Raw genomic sequence first — 20,740 nt, 5'->3', positions numbered from 1 at the left:
AGGACAAGGCTAGGCTTGGCTGTGGGAGGGAGCAACCTGGTGAAAGCCGCTGTTGCCAAACCTGGAGGAAGCGGGGACACGCACACTCACGTACGCGTGCACACACACTCACTTGTACACACACACTCACACACACTCATACACACATTCACACACTCATACACTCATACACACACACTCATACACTCATATACACACACATACACACACTCATATACACACTCACACATACACACACTCATACACACACACTCACACATACACACACTCACACACACTCATATACACACACTCATACACTCATATACACACACACATACACACACTCATATACACACACTCATACACACATTCACACACTCATACACACACACTCATACACTCATATACACACACTCACACATACACACACTCATATACACACTCACACATACACACACTCATACACACACACTCACACATACACACACTCACACACACATTCACACACTCACACATACACACACTCATACACACACACACACTCATACACACTCACACACACATTCACACACTCATACACACACACACTCATACACTCATATACACACACTCACACATACACACACTCATACACACACACTCACACATACACACACTCACACACACACTCACACACACTCATACACACTCACACACACATTGAGATCCAGCCCAGCAGGCAACTGAGAGAGACTGGGAGCTGCCTCAGCCAGAGGATGGAGCAAGGCATTCACGGAAGGACCCGATGCAGACGAAATGAGGAACAGACGAGGTTGTACCTGCACCGGGAGGCCCCGGGCAGTTAGTTCATTCCCTGGCCTCCCACCTCAGCTCCACTGACATTTGGCTGGTTCTTGGCAAGCTGTGCTGAGCACAGTATGAACTCCTGGCTTCTACTGACTATATGCTGGGCCACGACAACCAAAAGTGCCAATATAGCCAAGTGTCTCCTGAGGGCCAAAACCGTCCTTGGTAGAGAACATACAAGCCATTCTTCTGAGTGTATAACTCCAGTTACATCACTGGATGGGAGGGTGGACTACCCTGATGATGGGAAGCTAAATGCTAGCAAAAGGGAACTCATGGGATGGGCAGGCAGTTGGGAAGACCAGCCTGCTGGAACCCACCCCTGGGGTCTGAGGTGGCGGAGGCAGATGTGGCTGTCACTGGCCTGGAAGTCCTTCTCCTGCTGTCTTCATCTGGCCCTCCTCTCGAAGAGACCATCACTTCTTCCAGGACCCATCCCTCCAGCTATGACTCTTGGGCAACCTCTCCTTTGAGCTCCTGAGCTGGGCCTGGCCGTGGCTTCTAACTGCTGCCGGCCCCTAGGAGCTTCCCTGCCTCAGTATCTGCTCAGAGTTCCTTCTTCACATGCTCTCCACTCTTCCGTGTGTGTGTGTGTGTGTGTGTGTGTGTGTGTCTAGTCCCCTGCGGGGAGGCTGACTCACAAACAGCACTTTTGCTCCAAGCTGTCCTCTTGGAATGGGGTGAGGTGGGCCTGGCAGCCGCCACCATCTCCTGCTCTCTATATGTCGTTGCTGCTCATTTGAAAGGCATTAGCAGTTCAGAAGGGGCCTTAAGGTCTGAGAGTGAGATTCATCAAACTGCGAGTTCTCCCTATGAAAAATGCAATGTCACAGGAGGGTCCTGGCAGCGTACAGAAAGCTAATGATTAAAGTGATCCAGATACACACGACTCATTGTTATTCATCTGGGCCTGGATGGATGCATTCCAGGGCAGTAGCTGGAGGCCCCGGTGATAGGCCCGACTCTAGCACAGGCACACTAGGAGCAAGTCACATAGTTTCCCCAAAATGTACTTATGTGCTACTCTAAGGACGTGGGCTGGGAGTGTGGATCTAAGAGAAAGCATTAGGAATGCACAAAGTTCTTCCAGGACTCTGCAGCGTCCTGTGCTCTACTGCAGAGCAGTATATGGGAAGTGACAACCGACGTTTGCGTACCACATACAGAAGGCTTCTTTTGTTTTCTCGAGGCAGGGTCTCACTATATAGCCCTTGCTGGTCTGGAACTCACCTGGTGGCTGGCCTTGAACTCAGATCTACCTGCCTCTCTACCTCAGTGTTGTTGTTGTTTGTTTTAACTTTTCTAATGCTGCAAGCCTTTCCTCATGTTGTGGTGACTCCCAAACATAAAACTGTGTGTGGGCTAGAGAGATGGCCCAGCTGTTAAGAGCCCTGCCTGCCCTTCCAAAGGTCCTGAGTTCAATTCCCAGCAACCATGTGGTGGCTCACAACCATCTATAGTGGGATCTGATGCCCTCTTCTGGCATAAAGATGTACAAGCAGATAGATAGATAAATCCCTTATGAATGCCCACTGGGTGCCAGACACTGTGTGATGCTCTAAGAAAGAGTGAATGAGATTGTCCCTCACCCTACCACCTTCATGAAACCTACAGTCCAATGCAGAGTATCAGATTTTGTGACAAAGGCCAGATAAGTACTTTGGGTGTTGTGGACAATACGATCTCTGTCACAACTACTCAACTGTGCCATCAGAGTGTTAAAATAGCCATATGAACATGCTCCCAAGACTCAGAGACCATTGTGGATGGGGAGGGACAGAAAGACTGTGAGAGACAGAGGTTGGGGAAGATCAGAGCAAAATGGCATCTTCTGGACACGACAGTTTCCCTGTACTCACGAACTTAGAATGGCCAGCGGTTGTCTACACCAGGTCAAGCCAGTGAAAATTCTGGCGTAGAGGGGCCTCTTAGTTAGGGTTTCTATTGCCGTGAAGAGACTATGACCATGGCACTTATTCATTTCACTGGGGCTAGCTTACAGTTCAGAGGTTTAGGCCTCTATCATCATGGTGAGAAGCATGGTAGGCCACAGGCAGACATGGTGCTGGAGAGGGATTAAGAGTTCCACATCTGGCTCCTTAGGCAGCAGAAAGGAAGGGTGACTCTGAGCCTGGCTTGAGCATCTAAAACTTCAAAGTCCACCCCAGCGACACTTCCTCTAACAAGGCCACACCTACTCCAACGAGGCCACTCCTCCTAATAGTGCCGCCCCCTGTGATCCATTTTCATTTGAACCACAAGGGGAGAAAGGCTCACAGCCCCTACTGCTAACTGAGGTTCTCTGGAGCTGATATTTTCTGGGGAAGGGCAGGCCTGTTTTCTTTTAGGGTGTGACCCCTCGTAAGTCCACCATGCCATGAGTAAGTAGGCAGCAGAAACTCGATTCAGTGGGTTATTAAAAAAATAAATAGGACATGAAGTTGGGGTGTTGAGGTGGATCTAAGAGGGATTGGGGGCAGAAATAGGAAGTGAATGTGATCAAGATACATTGTATAAAATTCTCAACGAATTAATTAAAAAAATTTTTAAAGAAATGAACACGGTAGTGTCCCAATAAAATTTTATTCATAAACAAGTAATTTTCATGTCATAAAACACTAAATATGTTACCATTTAAGATGGCTCAGTGGTTAAGAACACGTGCACTCACGCAGGGTCAGAATTCAATCCCCAGCACCCATGACAGATGGCTCACAACTGCCTGGAATCCCAGCAGTGGTGGTTCGGAGCCCTGTACATATAAAAGAAAGTGTTTTGTGGGGCACACAAAATAGGCTTGTGGGTGGCATCTGAAATGCTAGAGAATGATATTTACATTTCAGCAAGAGAGTGAGGGAGTGACTTGTAGGGCAGAGGACCCCTGGGGTGCTCACTATGTTCTGGTTCTCAATCCGGGTGTCAGATACACACGTCACTACACCTTATGGGCTCATAATATGTGTGCACTTTTCTGGATGCTAAAATTCAATTACAAATAATCATGTGTTCATTTGCCTTTTCAAGACAGGGTTTCTCTGTGTAGCTCTGGCCCTCCTCAATCTGTAGGTCAGGCTGGCCTCAAATTCAGAGATTTGCCTGCATCTGTCTCCTGTCTCCTGGGATTAAAGGCTTACACCACCATAGCCTGGATATTTATATATATTTCAAGGCAGGGTTTTCTGTGTATCCCTGGCTGTTTAGGAACTCACTCTATAGACCAGGCTGGCCTTCAAACTCAGCGATCCATCTGCCTCTACCTCCCAGTGCTGGGATTCAAGGTGTGCACCACCTCCTTCTGGCTGAAAACAATGTTAAAACAGTGTCAAATGTATGAAAAACGGGGGGGGGGGGGGGGAGCTTCTGCTTTGGACTAAGCTTCCGCACAGGCTTTAAAAGACCACCGGAATGAAAATCAACATGAAGGCACTCAGCAAGTTCACCAAACTGCAACCCAGCCGTTCATCTGGCTCAGGACACCCGATGACGGTCAGGCCAGTCAGGCCAGTTTTAGCTAGTATGGTGACATCACCTCTGCTGTCTACCTTTCACAAAAGAAGTAGCATGCTGTTTTGTGAGCCAGGTTAAAGGTGAAGACGAATCCTGCCCTTATTTTAAGTATATTTCTGGTTCTTGCGCACATTAATTAGACTTTCCACCATCCTTAGCTCCTGTCCTTGTATAGAAATTATTTGTGGGTCAGCAACAGGATAAAGTAGTGCGCCCCCGGGCCAGACATGAGTTCAATATCCAAAACCTCACGTAGTGGAGACAACCAACTCCTGAAAGCTGTCCTCTAACCAACACATACCATGTGAGCGCTGTGGCATGCGTACACCCGTCCCCATAAATAATCCAGTAAGATAAATTAATACAATTTAAAAACAGACATTGTTTATGTTTTGCATAAATGTTCTTTTAAAACATATAATTAGAATATGCACGGTTTACCTTGATTACTGAGCTTTTTGGGTGCCTTCTTAAGTTCTACCCTGAGGTACTGTCTCACTCCGATCCAAGTAATGCTGGACAGGGAGGGGTTGAAGGTCAGGGTATGATCTCAGTGCCAGAGCGGAGTCTATTCGAGCGTTCCCTCCCCCCTCATATAATGGGAAGAAGATGACGAGAAAGGAGCTCTTGAGCGTTTACTGTTTTCCTTGATCTGACACGAACTGCATCTCTTTGAGGCCACACCAATTCAACACCTAGACTTAAAAAAAGGCGGCCGGAACCGGGACACCAGAGACTTCCGGATTCTGGACTCCTGATTGGCTGGGACAAATATCACTCAACAAAGAAGCCATCCTATCAGAAAGCAACGGCAACAGAGCAGTGCGTCATCAGCGAGCGACAACGTTTACGTAAACCCCTTTCTAATTGGCTTCCTTCTCTAAGAGCAACTGAAACGGCGTTGGGGATTCGCGTTTCTCCAAACCCTAGACTTCCGGTGTCTGTAGTGTCTTCCTAAAGACTGGGGAGAAATTTGTTTTTGAAGTTTTTGAAGTTCGGACGCTCTGGGGGCGGGGCTTCTTTGGGGGCGGGGCTCTCGGAGTTCGGCGTGGAGCCGGGAAGTTGAGCTTTTCTAGCGAGCGGGGGGCGTGGCTTGGGGCGGGCCACAGTGATGGGCGGGCCCAGGGGACCGCCCCCCGCGGGTTGTAGACCTGCGCCCAGTACCTAGGAGTCACTGCGAGCCGTCCTGCCCGCTGGTTGCAGTTTTCGGCCATGGCTCTGCGCTGCTGGCGCTGGTGGCACTGGTCCGCGTGGCCTGGGTTCCGGCCGCCTCCCTCCAGGAGCACCCCGAGTAGGAGCAGGGCTCTTGGGGCTGCACCAGGGCGAGGGGAGGCTTGTGATCAAGAGCAGGGCTCCAAGCGGAGCTGAGTGAGGCAGGGCTGGCGAGGGGCGAAGCTGAAGGTGTCTGCTCTTGCGGGAGAAATGGGTGTGGTGTCCAGGGCAGGGTCTGTGCGATGAGGCGTGAGGCGTCCTGCATAAGACACGGGTCAGTAAAGGCTAACGGGCTAGACCATGAGGTTCGCATGTGTGAACTAAGTGAATGGGGGTGACAGGGAGGTGAGGATATGAGCGATAGAGCTCTGCGGTAATAGAAAGGATAGAAGAAAGCAAGAGAGGCGTGATGGGGATATGAAGACGTGGAATCACAGGGAACCCCACTAGAAGAACGAAGTGTGTGCAGGGCAGATTCGGGGGCCGGGGGTCTGGCGTAGGCTGTGGTTATCGGCGTAGCCCATTCATAGGGAAGACATGGGGCTCTGTATAAAGACAGCCCCTGACATTCAGATGAAGTGTGGTGAAGCTTTGAGGAACAGAGAGAGGAAGATGCAGGTGAGGGTGAAGAGCAGTTGGACAGAATTGGTTTGGGGTGGTTAGAGAGTGCTGATTTAACCTTGCTGTCCCCTCCTCTGCCCAGCCCCAGGCTTCTGCCGGCAGCTCTCCACTCAGGAGACCCCTCAGATCTGTGTGGTTGGCAGTGGCCCAGCTGGCTTCTACACAGCCCAACACCTGTTAAAGGTAAGCCTTTCTCGCCAATCTTTCTCGCCTCAGTTCTGTGTGTAGGCTCCAGCCTGATGAGAAAGGGGCTTCCGGCTCATCTACGCCGTGTCCTTTCTACCTGACTCCACAGCTGTATCTGTGGTTCCCACCCTAGGTCCTCAGCTCTGAGAGAAATGCGGTTGGTGGTCGGTGACAGATGGGCAGCGCTGAGGCCTCGCCAAGCAGCAGCGATTTTCCGTCGTTACCCTCCTCTTATCTTCTTTTCTGTTCCTCCATCTCTACCAGTCTACATTTCAAGGCTATCGCGTCCTCAGCTTTGCTGCCCTTACCCCAGAGCCCCAGCCCTTCCCATGCCCATTTTCTCCCGCTAAAGGCCAAGGTCTCAAAGCTTTCAGTATTAGTCTTGTCAGACAGGGCCCCAAGGCTACCAGATATAAAAGGAAGGGGGAAAGGCCGCAGAGAAGGCTCCATGGTTGGGTTCCCAGCACCCACGTAATAGCTCACAACTCCAGCTCCAGGGGATCTGATACCCTCATCTGTCCTCTGCTTGCATCTTTATCCATGCACTCACACACACACACACACACAACTAAAAATAACAGAGGAAGCATCGTTTTAAGAAAGAGTAAGGGATACGGGGAATGGCTGAGATGAGACAGAGTCTGAACTTTAGAGGACTTGTAATATCTACAAGGCAGGAGAAAGGGCGATTATATTAATAACACATACAGGAACTTGGAAGGTAGTGTGACGCACAGGCCTGGTTTACTCAGGGCTGGCTGACACTAGCAAGGTCTCATGCAGACCTCTGCTAGAAGTGACCTGTGCATACCTCCGCAGCAGCTTACAATGACTCACACAGGGCAGTGTGACTGGAAGCTGTTCCATAGAAGTGTCCTTGTGAGGTGCACTGAAGACCCTGTGTGGGCTTTGGCAAGGTGCCTAGTGCTGTTGAGAGGGGCCAGCCTGGAATGCAAGGCCACTGATGAAGGACAGCCTGGCTCTGGGATGGAGACTCATGGGTTTTAAGGGTTGGGGCGGCCAGGTGGGTGGTCTCTGGGAGGGTTAAAGGGGCACTGACTGCATTAGCTGAGGGTGAGGGTTAGATGGTGGGAGTCTTGGTGTTTTCTCTGTGGGCCAGCTCTTGACCTACGGGCATGTGGACGTATTTTCTTGTGCTCATGGACCTGATGTTCTAGCTTGAGGTGGCTGGTTTGCAAGATATTTTAGAGCTTACACTGGGTTGGCCCCTAACCCATCTAGAGAGAGCAGGGTCTAAAGTGAATTGGTGAGGATGTGAGACTAGAATAGCAGGAGTGTGCCTCAGGCATGGGGATTTCGTGGACAAAGGCCAGAGGAAGCAGATCGGTCCTTTGACCTTTTTCCAGAGCCTGCTCCAGAAGGTCAGTGAGTATCTGAGGGGTGAAGAGGTGAAAGGCGGGGCCAAGGAGGCAGCTGGAGCCCAGATCACAGGGTGCTTAGAAACCATCGACCACGTTGTAGACCTTCTTGGAGCATTCTCCGTATTCCCTGCTGGAGAGATCTTATTTAAATGAGCATGTCTGGGCCCAGCTCAGATTGAGCCAGGCAGGAGGAGAGAGGCAGTTTCTTGGAAATGGGTCTGTGTGTGAGATTAGGGCTGCTGTGAGGTAGGCTGGCTGAGAACCTTGTGCCCGGGGAAGGAAGACTCCCTTTGTAGCAGGATGGAGTGGAAGGTGGAGACAGTGATGTCAGGCTGTGTAGGGATGCCCAGCAGGCTAAGCAGTTTGAACTTTGCCCTATGACAGTGAGAGACGCATGGGGAGGGTTTTGAACAAGAGATGATGTGCTCCAGTGATCGCCACAGCTGTTGTGATCCCAAATGAGTACATTGTGTCCTCCCACTGGGGGAGCCCAGGGCTGAGAGCTCAGGCCTGACTCACTCAGCCTTGAGTGTGACCCAGAGGGATGGGACATTCTGTTGCACAGAAATGTGCAGAGGCTTTCCCTGTGACAGCCAGTTAGCGTTGGAGCTGGGCCTGGCTCCGGCTGTGGACTTCATGGCCTGAGCTCTTTGTGGGTTCAGTTTCCATGGGGTTTGAGAGAGGTTATTTGGGAGGCCACCTCTGGGCTGGCCAAAGATAAAAGAGGCAGATGGGCTGGAAGGCTAGACATGGGGTGGGTGGTGGAATGACTAGGGGGAGCAGGATTTGGACAGAGGCAGTGTTGGAAGGAGGTAGCCGGAACTCATCTGCCTTGAGTTCACTGTCCTACCTTCCCCAGGGCCTCCCAGTTCACAGAGGAGACTGAGGCCCAGGGTGTTCTGGGACCTACCAGGCCGGTGCTGTTGATGGCAGCAGAGTCAGACCAAGCTTGTCTGGCCAATTCCAATCTCAGACCCTCACTACACCTTGCAAAGTACCCTAAGAGGGCAGGCAACACGGGGCAGCTGAAAGCTGGGAGTAGGCCCGCCGCCCCTCCCTCTTGTCCCCACATGCCCCGGCTCTGCCCCCCCCCCCCCGTCTGCTGATCTCTGTCCCAGTGGCATCATCTTGGAGACTTAGAGCTAAGGAAGGTTCTCAAAGGTGGGTTCTCGGGTCACAGGGCTAGCAAATGTAGAGGGTGAGGGTCTACATCTGACCCGAGGGCTAAGCACTGATACTCACTTGCAGATTCTCCCATTCTCCTTTGGGAGGCCTTGAATCTGGCCTTAGCCTGCCTCGCTGCGTATGGTCCTCCAGAGCCCTTGTGTGGACAGAAGGAGAGCCAGGGCCTCCTATCTGCTGCGGATGGCGGGAGCCAGTCTCCTTGGCCATTTGAGCTGCGTTTTCTTGCTCTGTCTGGGGAAGGGCGCTCTGTGGGGGCCCAGCCTCCCTCTTGAACCCACCAGCTCTGTCTTCCTCACAGCACCACACCCAGGCCCACGTAGACATCTACGAGAAGCAGATTGTGCCCTTCGGCCTGGTGCGCTTTGGCGTGGCACCTGACCACCCTGAAGTAAAGGTGGGTGTCTTTCGGCGTGGGGGTGGTGTTGGAGACAGTAGAAATGAGGAGGACAGAGAGGCTCCCTGGTGTGGTGGAATGACCCCTCGGCTTTCTGTGTGAGGGGACCCAGGCTCCTTCCTGGGGAATCATGGGGTGAGGGTGGTATGGACTCCCAGGAGCTGCCCTGTCTTCTAATGTCCCTCTCCCCTTGCTACCTGGCAGAATGTTATCAACACATTTACACAGACAGCCCGCTCAGACCGCTGTTCTTTCTGGGGCAACGTGGTGGTGGGCAGGGACGTGTCGGTGCCCGAGCTTCAGGAAGCCTACCATGCTGTGGTGTTGGTGAGTGCCCATGAGGTGGATGGTGGGTGTGAGAGGAGGGGCTGACAGGAGACAGGAGGCTGGTGCTGAGGCTTTGGGCCTGGTTGGGGGCTGCATCTTTCCTCAGAGTTATGGAGCAGAGGACCACCAGACCCTGGGAATTCCTGGCGAGGAGCTGCCTGGGGTGGTCTCAGCCCGGGCCTTTGTGGGCTGGTACAATGGGCTTCCTGAGAACCAAGAGGTGAGTCTGGGGAGCACCCTTGCCGCTTCTGACTAGAGTCGGTCGGGGCATCCCTGAGGTGTTAGGGTCTGAGGTCAAGGCAGTGAAGAGCCAGCTGAGGAGATGTGAGACATGGGTGACTGAGCCGGGTCATCTGTGGAGACCTGGGGTGGGGGCTGGGGGGAGGGAAGTGGGGTAGAGCAGACTCTCTAAGGTAGGGCAGCCCGAGGCACAGCTGGGCCTGCCCTAAGGTGTCTGCAGATGAGACTAGCCTGACTAGAGCTATCAAGACCTTTCTCCTCCAGCTGGCACCGGATCTGAGCTGTGACACAGCTGTGATTCTGGGACAAGGGAATGTGGCTCTGGATGTGGCCCGGATCCTGCTGACCCCACCTGAGCACCTGGAGGTGAGGGGTGGGGGTTGCAGCACACTGAGCAGAGACTGCCCCAGCAGGCGGGGTTCAGGCCTTACCCCTCCAAACAGCCCAGTGCCTCTTTCCTCCAGGACACATGTTCTCCCTGTTTGGAACATCTGGGCTGACCTCCCTCTCTTCATTCTTGGATCAACTATTCCTTCTTCTAAGAGGTCTTCCAGGCTGGCTTATGTAGGCGTTCCCTCTGTAATATGGTCTCAGCTACGAGTGGTCTTTATACCCGTAACCTTGTTCATTACAAGTTTACATTCTCTGATGAGATTTGATTATCTGTCTCCCCACAAAATAAAAACCCTGTGGGGTTGGTTATGAACTAGCCTGTTTGGCTCACATAAATTTCTCTTGCCCCCTTAAACCCCTTAAACCCCTTGTCCTGTTTGGACACGTGATAGACCGTGAAGTGGGAGGAAGGAAGCATCAGAGGGAATCCTGTTATTTAGGAGCCTTTTGCAGAGTTGGCATCAATGCTCTATGTGGCCACCAGGGGGGAGCAGCGGCATAGTTTTTAGGCTGTTGGCTTTCTCTGTATTGGAGTGGAAACCAGACCAACTGGCAAGTCCCCTCCCCTTTTTTTGAGTCAAGGTCTCATTATGTAGCCCTGGCTGGCCTGGAACTCACTGTGTGGATCAGGCTGGCCTCACAGAGATCCATATGCCTGTGTCTCATGCTCCACCACACTTGGCCCTAAGAGCCTCCTTCTGTTTCAGAAAACAGACATCACACAGTCTGCTTTGGGGGTTCTGAGGCAGAGTCAGGTGAAGACTGTGTGGATAGTGGGCCGGCGTGGACCCCTGCAAGTGGCCTTCACCATTAAGGTACTGGATCCAGAGTAGGAGGAGCCAAGGTCCCAAGAAGAAGGTTCCACTTCTGTGTGTGTGTGTTGGGGTTGTCACAGAGCTTGCCCGGATGGAACAGGGAGGTGGGCAGGGTCCCAGAGCTGTTGGTCTTCCCCTACACTGCTGATGGTCTGTCCCACCAGGGCTGAACTCTGGTAGGTTCAGGAATGCTCAGTGTTCTGGACCTGACCTCTTCCCCATCCCTGCCCCCACCCCCTGCCCTCAAGGAGCTTCGAGAGATGATTCATTTGCCAGGAACCCGGCCCATTTTGGACCCTTCGGATTTCCTGGGCCTCCAGGACAGAATTAAGGGTGAGGGGCCAAGTCCAGCCCCCACCCCCCAGCTCACAGGCTTGGGGAAAGGTGACCAGCAGGGACAGTCCTGAAATATTCCATGTTGCTGACAGATGTCCCCCGTCCAAGGAAACGGCTGACAGAGCTGCTACTTAGGACAGCCACAGAGAAGCCAGGCGTGGAAGAGACTGCCCGCCAGGCACTGGCCTCCCGGACCTGGGGCCTCCGCTTTCTCCGAAGCCCGCTGCAGGTGCTACCCACACCAGATGGGCGACGGGTAGCAGGCATCCGCCTGGCAGTTACCAGACTGGAGGTGAGTTTCGTGTCACCCAGACTCCCCCTCCCATCCAGCCCGGCGTTACCCACATTCTCCCCAATAGGGTGTTGGTGAGTCCACCCGGGCAGTGCCCACGGAAGATGCGGAAGACCTCCCTTGTGGGCTGGTGCTGAGCAGCGTTGGGTATAAGAGCCGCCCTATTGACCCCAGTGTGCCCTTTGACCCCAAGCTTGGAGTCATTCCGAACGTAGAAGGCCGGGTCGTGAATGTACCAGGTGAGAGGCTATGACAAGGCTGGGCATCTAATTATAACGGGAGGCTGGAAGGCTGGAGTCCCAAGACTGCTCACTCCACAGTGATGAATGTGAGACAGCTTTTGAGGCAGGCCCAGATCTAGGACATAGCCCCTCCCTCTCAGGCAAGCCCGGACATCATTCAGTAAAAGCTTACTGATGCCTGCCCTGAGCCAGTGCTCACACTGGTGGGAGATAGCCCCTGTCCTTGGGGAGCTTCACTCTTTTACCCATGTGCCCATCCTGTTGTCCATTCATTCATTCGTTCATTCATCCATTCATTCAGTAAATATTACTGAGGGCCTGCTGAACTATGGAGAGCTAGTCTCAGTTCACTTCCCCAGGGATCAGCTCCTCCACAGGGAAAAGGAGGATGGCATGGGAAAACAGAATCTATCATGGGTCAGGCATATTGGTGCGCACCTTTAATCCTAGCACTCAGGAGGCAGAGGCAGGCAGATCTCTGAGTTTGAGGCCAGCCTGGTCTGCAGAGTGAGTTGCAGGACAGCCAGGACTGTCTCAAAAATCAAATAAAAACTATACAACACACACACACACATGCACACACTATCATGGTGAATTCACCATTGGCTACAGTGGATCTGGCCTATGGAGTGTACTGGGAGATGTGGGGAATGGTGTGTGTGTGTGTGTGTGTGTGTGTGTGTGTGTGTGTGTGTGTGATTGGGATGCAGAACTGTCAGGCAGTACCTGATGGTGTGTGTGTGTGTGTGTGTGTGTGTGTGATTGGGATGCAGAACTGTCAGGCAGTACCTGATGGTGTGTGTGTGTGTGTGTGTGTGTGTGTGTGATTGGGATGCAGAACTGTCAGGCAGTACCTGATGGTGTGTGTGTGTGATTGGGATGCAGAACTGTCAGGCAGTACCTGATGGTGTGTGTGTGTGTGTGTGTGTGTGTGTGTGTGTGTGTGTGTGATTGGGATGCAGAACTGTCAGGCAGTACCTGATGGTGTGTGTGTGTGATTGGGATGCAGAACTGTCAGGCAGTACCTGTTGTCCTTCTCAGGCCTCTATTGCAGTGGCTGGGTGAAGAGGGGACCCACAGGAGTTATCACCACGACTATGACAGACAGCTTCCTCACCAGCCAGATGCTGCTGCAGGATCTGAAGGCCGGCCTGCTGCCCTCTGGCCCCAGACCTGGCTACACAGCCATTCAAGCCCTGCTCAGCAGTCGAGGTCTGAGACTAATGCTGAGGTCTGGGGGTGGGGAGGGGTAAGGGTGGCTCATCTTTGGACCGTTACCCTTTGGAGGGAGGAGGGTACTGAGGAGTTGAGGGAGACGGTGGCATTACTCTGTCTTCCTATCTGTCTCAGGGGTCCGGCCAGTCTCTTTCTCAGACTGGGAACGGCTGGATGCGGAGGAGGTATCTCGAGGTCAGGGCACTGGGAAACCGAGGGAGAAGTTGGTGGACCCACGGGAGATGCTGCGGCTGCTGGGGCACTGAGCCTGGTCCCCAGCCCACCATGAAGAAGAGTTGTGTGCAAGGATGAGGGCCTGAGGCAGTGTGAGCTAGACTCTCTGCCCAGATCCAGTGCTGGCTGCGCTGGCCTGGAGGCTGAGCTGCGGCCCTTCCAGGGGCCTCTGAGCTCTGCCTTCTGCAAGCTGACCTTGCCCATGTGGGTCGAAGCCAAGGAGGGAGCCTTAAGCTGGGGGTGGGTGGGTGTACAGGCTGACTCTACCCCCTCCTACTTCCTTCCCGATGAACTTTGGAGGGTCCCTAGAATGGAAACACAGTGAAAATAAAGCAGCTGTACCTAAGGGCCACGGTTGGCGGGTACCTTTTTGGGGGATGAGGGAGTCTCTTTCTGGCTTGTCTGTGGCTGCCAGATGGAACTACGAAAACAACATTGCTCAAGATCGTCTTGGGGACCCCGGGGGCTTGGCGGTCAGGGCTGGCATGCACCTATGCTCTCCTGCCCGTTCTCTGCTGCTCTCGATTCATACTTCAGTCACTGGTGACCAGTCCCTTCCTTGTCTGCCCTGCTGGCCTCACTGCCTGATACCCCCTAGGACAGAAGCAGTTGACAAAAGGAGAGAGGCAGGCAGGAGTGAGAGCTCTGGGCAACTTGTCCCTGGCATGCCCCGTCTTTCCCGATTGCTATGCCGGGTCTTTCCCGATTGCTAGCGGGTTTGATCTGGCCCTCCAATCTCCACATGGTCTGTGCCTTTCCGATTTCAAGCTTCCATTACAAATCCACAAGCCTTTTGAAAAACTGCCCCAGCCTGCCGCAGTTTATAGTCTCTTGTGGCAGCAGGATGCTGGCCTTACTTTATAAATTGAAGGAGCCTCGGAATTAACTGGCCCAAGGTCACACAGCTAGGGAACTAAGAGCTCAAACCCAGGGCTCCCGGCAAGCTGGTGTTTTTCTCCGCGGCTGCCCTTGCCTCTGAGCCCTGGGTCTGGGGATGGTCCCTGAGCAGGAGAGAGGAGAAATGGGCGGCTGGGAGCACAGGCTGACCTGACAGGGAGGGGCCTAGAAGGGTCAGGGGTGCCGGTGGCCGGCTGGGGCGGGCCAGGGCAGGACGGAGGCGACCGGCAGTGAGCTCCATCACAGTCCGCTGGTGAGCCCCAAGAGCCGGAGGCGCGCCTTTGTGCAGCCCGGGATACAGCCCCGCCGCGGGGCGCGGGCCGGGCGCGGGCGCGGGCGGCATCCAGGCCGCGCCATCCTCACTGGTACCGCCGCGCCCGGCTCCGGTGCCCGCCGAGCGCACAGCCAGTGTGCCAGCTCTCCGGGACTGGCGCTGGGACAAGCATCACACGGGAGGCGGCCGCGGGCTTTGGGCATAGGTGCAGCGCTTCTTCCCCGGGTGAGTGGCGGTCGGGGGCTGGCAGCGAGCAGGAGGGGCGCCAACTTCGTAGGCAACTTAAGGGGCTCTGGTGCCACCGCGGGCAAGGACGGTGGAGACAGACGCGGGACAGCCGAGACTGTCCGGCCAGTTCGGAGAGACAGGGGCCCGAGGGACCACGACCCTTGAGAGCCAGTCTGGGGCAAGGGAGGCGAGGAGAGACAGGCTTGGGAGGCAGACCAGCTGCGGGCGCGAGGGAAGGACGCAGGCGGAGAGCCCGAGGCGTTTGTCCCTAGGGTCGCTGAGTCTCCTTCCTGTCGCCTGTCGCGGTGGCCCGATCGGGCTGGGCACAGTCGCCGGACGCGGGAATCTGGATTGCCTGGTCCAACTGTTGCGGGTGGAAGCCGCTGAGGCAAGGAACTCGTCAGGGGCCAGGACCTAGGACCGAGGCTGGGTTCGACCAGAGCGTAGGGAGCTGGAAAGGACACAGAACTCGAAGAGCAGAAAGGGAGCTGTGGCAGTTGCCCGAGCTGGTCCCTGCTGGGCACCTGCTGCGCGCATCTGCCATCCATCGACCCCCTCTTTGGGGTGAGTTCCCCCAAGCTTCTCACCCTCCTCCTGCCCCTTCCCTGGGAGCTCCTAACGCTCCATCCTCTGACCTCCGAGATCAGTGGGTTTCTGGGGTGACAGGATTTACCCAAACACTGACCCCTGCACCCTGGCTCCAAAAGGAGGGTGGGCGGGAAAGGCCACAGGAGAGTCCGTGCCCTGGTGCCCTGGAAGCACCCCTTGGAGGCTGTGGTCTCTTGGGGCTTCAACAAGGATCCCCGACGGCTGGGAGAAGCCTTAGTATCTGGCTGCAGAAGGCGATTTGTGCTTGGCCTAGGCAGGCAGCGGGAGGACTGACTGCCAAAAGCCAAGGCATCCAGCATGCTGCAAATCTCCCAAGGGCGTGTTTGGCGACCCTTCAAAGGTCCTGTTGGGCGAGAGGCAGAAACACCCGCTGGGTACGCTGACCCCATTTGCTTACTCTGTTTCCCAGCCCTCCCTTCCCGATGGGACATATGGTACAGCACTCAGTCTTCAGATGGTGGCCCAGTCCGGGCCCCATCAGCAACTCCCCCCTCCCCCAGCTACGAGAAAATTTTCAGGGGAAAAAAAAAAATCCGTATTTGGAAAAGGTGCCATCCTGCCGGCTTTTTGGAGCAGGTCCAGTTCCTGCCTCTGAGCTAGTTTCAAAACTTGTTAAGAATAAGAACGTGAAAGGGACAGGTCGGTAGGAAGCCGGACGACGGGGGGGGGGGGCTCAATCTGGAAGGACAAGGGCTGGGTCTTGAACCACAGGCCCGCCTGCCAGGCTAACCTGGCCATCCCCTGCCCAAGAACTTGAGGTCCACACCTGGCTTGAGGCAGTGGGTTGGAGGTATAGGACCTGGCGCATAGAGCTGGGGTTGGGGGGAGAGTTGAGGGGGCAGTGGCCAGGCTGGGGGCGAGAAGTGCGTGGTGCTCAATTTGGCCGCCAGGAGGCGTGGCGCGGGTCCCCGCGCCCGGAGTCACCGCCACTGCCGCCGCAGCATCGCGAGTGTCCTTGAGCGGCGAGTGATGGTGGCCCTTCGGTGCTCGCGCCCCCTCCTCCCGCAGGGGCAGCCAGATGCCACGTTCCCTATGAATTATTTATCGCCGGCCTAAAAATACCCCGAACTTCACAGCCCCAGAGTAAGATTCCTGCGAGGGGAGGGGGCGGGGTGCCCCCCCCCCCGGGGGGCTGAGAAGAATCAGCCGGGAGGGGGCAGTTAGTACTGGAAGAGGCAGAACTCAGTGTCCCCACCCGTGTGGACAACATAGAAGCCGTCTCCTTCCAGGGTGTTATGGGGCAGAAGCGAAGGAAGGTAAAAGAGGATCATGTCAGTGTGGGCCAGCCTTGGTGGATGATACTAGCTTTGGGGACCAGAGCTTGTGGTCTTGGGAGTTGGGGAGCCGTTGGTGCCCAGGGTGTGAGGGAGTGTGTGTGTGTGTGTGTGTGTGTGTGTGTGTGTGTGTGTGTGTGTATGCATGGCCTGGTTGAGGAGCCTGTGTGTGACTGGGGGTTGGTGGGAGCCGAAGAAAAGGTCCCTGAACATTGGGGGTGGGTAATGAACCCTTTCAAGAGGTACAGAGAGTGCTGGCCACTACGAGCCCAGCCGAGCCTCTCGCCTGTACCCGGGGAGTTCGGCAAACACAACTTTAAAGGCCCTTTGAGAGGGAAGTGTCATCACAGACATACAAAGGTCCAATAATGGTGGAGGACCTGAGGAGGATCAACTCGGAGCTCCATACCCTGCAGCGAAGCAAAGGAACCCCAAACCCATCTTTTTCCTGGGGGCCCAGGGCTGATGAATCAAGGTGAAAGGCACAAGCCTATAGAAGGGGAGCTTAGGTTGGACTCTGAAAGAAAATAGGATTTTACTAGGGAGAGGTTTCCCTGACCTGAGGAGCAGCAGTAAGCAAGGCCTGGGGATGAAGTCTCATACCACAGTGTAGCAGGGATGAGTCTCCCAAGCAGGAGTGGGTTTGATCGCTGGGAATCATTTGTGGGCACCAGGGAGAAGCTGTCCTGCTCCACCCCTGTCTAAGGGACTAGGTGAAAGTTCTAGCAGTTAGGAGGGCATGAAGCAGATGGGGAGGAGAGGCTGGGAGCCAGGGACATGAAATGGGATGCACCTTGTGAGGAGGAGATGCCTGGTCACATTGCTTTGTAAGCTCAGAAACCCACCAGATGCTGCTGCTATTACAGCTCTTACATCCTGCCTCGATTTCCCCTCCTCTCCACCTTTAATCCAGGAGGAAAGCTGGCAAAGGGCACCCCTCTCCGGAGTTGGGAGAGACCTTGGGCCCTTCCCCCAGGCTCACAGTGTCCAGGAGAAAACAAAACAGCAGCCACATGTGTGGTTCTAAAATTTCTAGTACCATCTGGGTGGTGGTGCACACCTTTAATCCAAGCACTCGAGGCGGGAGGATCTCTGTGAGTTCAAAACCAGACTGGTCTACAGAGCTAGTTCCAGGACAGCTAAGGCTACACACAGAGAAACCCTGTCTCAAAAAAAAAAAAAAAATCTAGTAATGAACAGTAATGAAAAGGGGAAGAGCCCGGTGTGATGGGCACATGTCTTTAATTTCAGCCCTGGGGATGAAGAAGCAGGCAGATCTCTCGTTGTCGTCTACAACAGTGAGTTACAGGCCAGCAGGGGCTACATAGTGAAACCCTGCCTCAAAACAAATAAATAGTTAAATAAAATGGAAAATAGAAAAACTGGATCCTAGCGGTGATCCTTGAGCCTACAGAGGCCCCTCCCCCAGCGGGGTGCTGCTCTGACTGGGCCCTTGGCTGGGCTCCTGTATAATTTAGCTTACATTTTATGCTGGTTTTCCTTACCCCCTTTAAACTGCTGGGGAGACCCTGCCCTTCACCTAGTTCCCTTGGCCAGGCATGAAGGAGCCATGGTCTTGTTGAGGCTGCCTGCCTTGTCCCTCGAAGTCCTGGGGGGGCAGGGGGAGAGAGCTGGGTGCTGTTTGTGCTTTAGGGACCCCTGTCCCTTTAATTCAATTTGGAATCAGGCATCTGTGGCAAATGGCCTTGTGCTCTTTATCCCTCCAGTCCCTGATCTGTCACCTCTGTTCAGCCCCAAGCACCACTAGGGACCAGCCCCCTTCCCTGCTCCTAATTTAGGGATGGTGGGGGAGGGGGCACAGTCCCCCTTCAGGCATCCCGGAGGGAGGGCCTTGCCCCAAGGGCTTTACCCTTTCCTGCAGGCTCTCTCCCTGATACATTTGTTAAAAATCCAAACCCGGATAAAACTACAAGTTTAATATGAAAAAAAAAGAAAAGCATGAACTTTTATTAGTATGATTTTAGTTAGGTAGGTATTTAGTTAGTTAGTTATTGGTTTTTTCAAGACAGGGTTTTTCTGTGCATTGCCTGCTGTCCTGGAACTCTGTAAACCAGGTTGGTTTCTAACTCAGAGGTCCTCCTGCCTCTGCCTCCTAGCTGGAATTAAAGGTGTGCGCCACTATGCCTGGCTTAATGAGTACAGTTTCATTCAATATATCCAAAATATCATTTTATCATGTAGTGAACATAAAAATATCAACGAGGAGAGCTGGGAAGCTGGCTCAGTGGATAAAGAATTTTCCATATAAACATGAGGACCAGAGTGTGCATCCCCAGAGCTTAGAGAAATACTGGACGGGCACTGTAGCTTGCCTGTCATTCCAGTGCTCTGGGTTTGAAGGAAAGGCTCTGCCTCAATGAATAAGGTGAGGAGCAAGCCAGGAAGACTTCTGACGCCTCAGGCCTCCACAAGCACATGTACACCCATACACACTTGAACATACACACACATACACCACACACACATGCACACACACCACACCACATACACATTCCACACACACACCACACCACAATGCACACACCACACATACCACACACCATACACACACACACACAGGCACACACACACCACATTAAAAAAATAAGAAGAATATTACTGAGGTAGTTTGCACCTGTGTGCTGACAGCACACCTCACTTCAGTGAGACACGTGCATTTCAAATTGTGTGTGACTGGGACTACAGTATTGGTCAGCGTGGGTAGGTGAAGAGAGCCCATTACTGGAGACAGAGATGGTGGAGGAGCCTTTGGGAGTCCCCACTGGGAGGAACCTGAAAGAACTGGGTGATCACACAGGCCTTCAAGGGAACAGGTGACCCGCCCTTGGCTGCCGTGCTTGGAAATGATACAGTCCAAATCACATGGTGTGGTGTGGTTTAGGATCCCATCCCACACTCAGTCATGCTTCCAAGCTGCCATTCGTAGGCATGGAGACATCTCACGGGATCTAGTGACCTACTGCATTCCTTCCTCTGCCGCCAATCCTCTCTTCTTAGCCCGAACGTCTACCTGGGCACTTTAGCTTAAAGCCCTGACTTGTTAAATTCATCTTGTCTGTCAGCAATAATAGCACTGCCAGCTGTTATCAGCTTCTCAGCTGGGAGAAGGTCTGCTTCAAGGGGGCAGGGAGGCCAGGGTCTGGTGCAGGGAGGAGCTGGTCAGCATCTTCCACTCTGAGTTCCTGGAGGGAAGGGACCATGCCTCTCCCTGTTATGCCTGCATCTCACCATCCATCTGTGCACATGTGTACCAAGCCACACTCTGTAGCTGAGAAGTTGCGTGTGGTCTCCTTCAGACCTGTCTTCTCAGCACAGAAGTCCCCTGCACACTTCCTGGTGACCCCGCTGCTCTGTTTTCTTAGAGATAAATGGAGACTCGGGGTGGGGGGACATGCTACATAAGAAATCAGACTTGGAATAAAAGGGAGAGAGAGAGATGTAGTGGCCTGCAAAGCAAGGGAGAGGTCTGGAAGGAGCCATGGCTGTCCTGTGAGCTCCCAAACCCCAGCCCAGGGTGCCATGTGCCTGGGTGGGTGCCTGGGTGGGATGTTTGGATTCACTCTGCATTTCTGCAGCAAAGGTGTGCACGCCCACTCCGATAATTCTTCAACTCCCCCTGGTTTCGTTAGAGGTGCGAGGAAGATGCGAGGGTGGCACATGCTGTCTCTCTCGCTGCTTAGCTCTTGGTCTTGATCCAGAGTGAATCTGTGTAGCAGACACACTTGGGCCCTGGGTTAGATGTAAAAAAGATTCTACACACCAGCAATGGGATTGGACGCCTCAGAACTTCAGGTGTCCTGAACCCAAGCGAGTTGTCCCTTGCTGAAGGGAAGGGGCAATGGCATCCAAGCTCTGGAGAAGTGGATATGCCAGGCAGAGCTGCACAGCAGAGGGGCTGGCTCCATGGCGAGCAGAACACTCTGAGCAGTAGCATTTGATGAGGGATAGATGCAAGATTCAGTTTGGACGGGACCGTGGGAGTGCTAGGAACTATGTTTCTTCATCTGGCAAAGGGGCTGTGGCCTGCA

The 20,740-nt window shown here is 53.8% G+C and overlaps 1 protein-coding gene across 1 annotated transcript; it reads left to right on the top strand.

Annotated features, from left to right (window-relative positions):
- Window positions 1-5,503: 5,503 nt before the first annotated feature.
- Fdxr (ferredoxin reductase) lies at window positions 5,504-13,476 on the top strand. Its single transcript, XM_051180211.1, has 12 exons — window positions 5,504-5,626; window positions 6,251-6,351; window positions 9,220-9,315; window positions 9,520-9,642; window positions 9,749-9,862; window positions 10,147-10,248; window positions 10,983-11,090; window positions 11,339-11,423; window positions 11,519-11,718; window positions 11,786-11,957; window positions 13,002-13,172; window positions 13,311-13,476. The coding sequence occupies exons 1-12, from the start codon at window positions 5,548-5,550 to the stop codon at window positions 13,439-13,441; spliced, it is 1,482 nt and encodes a 493-aa protein (XP_051036168.1). The 5' UTR covers window positions 5,504-5,547; the 3' UTR covers window positions 13,442-13,476.
- Window positions 13,477-20,740: the final 7,264 nt, after the last annotated feature.

The sequence above is a fragment of the Phodopus roborovskii genome, unplaced genomic scaffold, assembly GCF_943737965.1.
Source record: "Phodopus roborovskii unplaced genomic scaffold, PHOROB, whole genome shotgun sequence".
Classification (NCBI taxonomy): Eukaryota; Metazoa; Chordata; class Mammalia; order Rodentia; family Cricetidae; genus Phodopus; species Phodopus roborovskii.
The sequence above is the reverse complement of the archived record's forward strand: the minus strand, read 5'-3'. Positions and strand labels throughout refer to the sequence as shown.

Excerpts from the sequence above, each read along its gene's own strand:
- Fdxr (XM_051180211.1), top strand. The coding sequence starts at position 5,548 with ATGGCTCTGCGCTGCTGGCGCTGGTGGCACTGGTCCGCGTGGCCTGGG. Across the intron at positions 6,352-9,219 it reads CAGCCCAACACCTGTTAAAG|CACCACACCCAGGCCCACGT; the intron begins GTAAGCCTTTCT and ends TCTTCCTCACAG. Across the intron at positions 9,863-10,146 it reads GGCTTCCTGAGAACCAAGAG|CTGGCACCGGATCTGAGCTG; the intron begins GTGAGTCTGGGG and ends TTTCTCCTCCAG.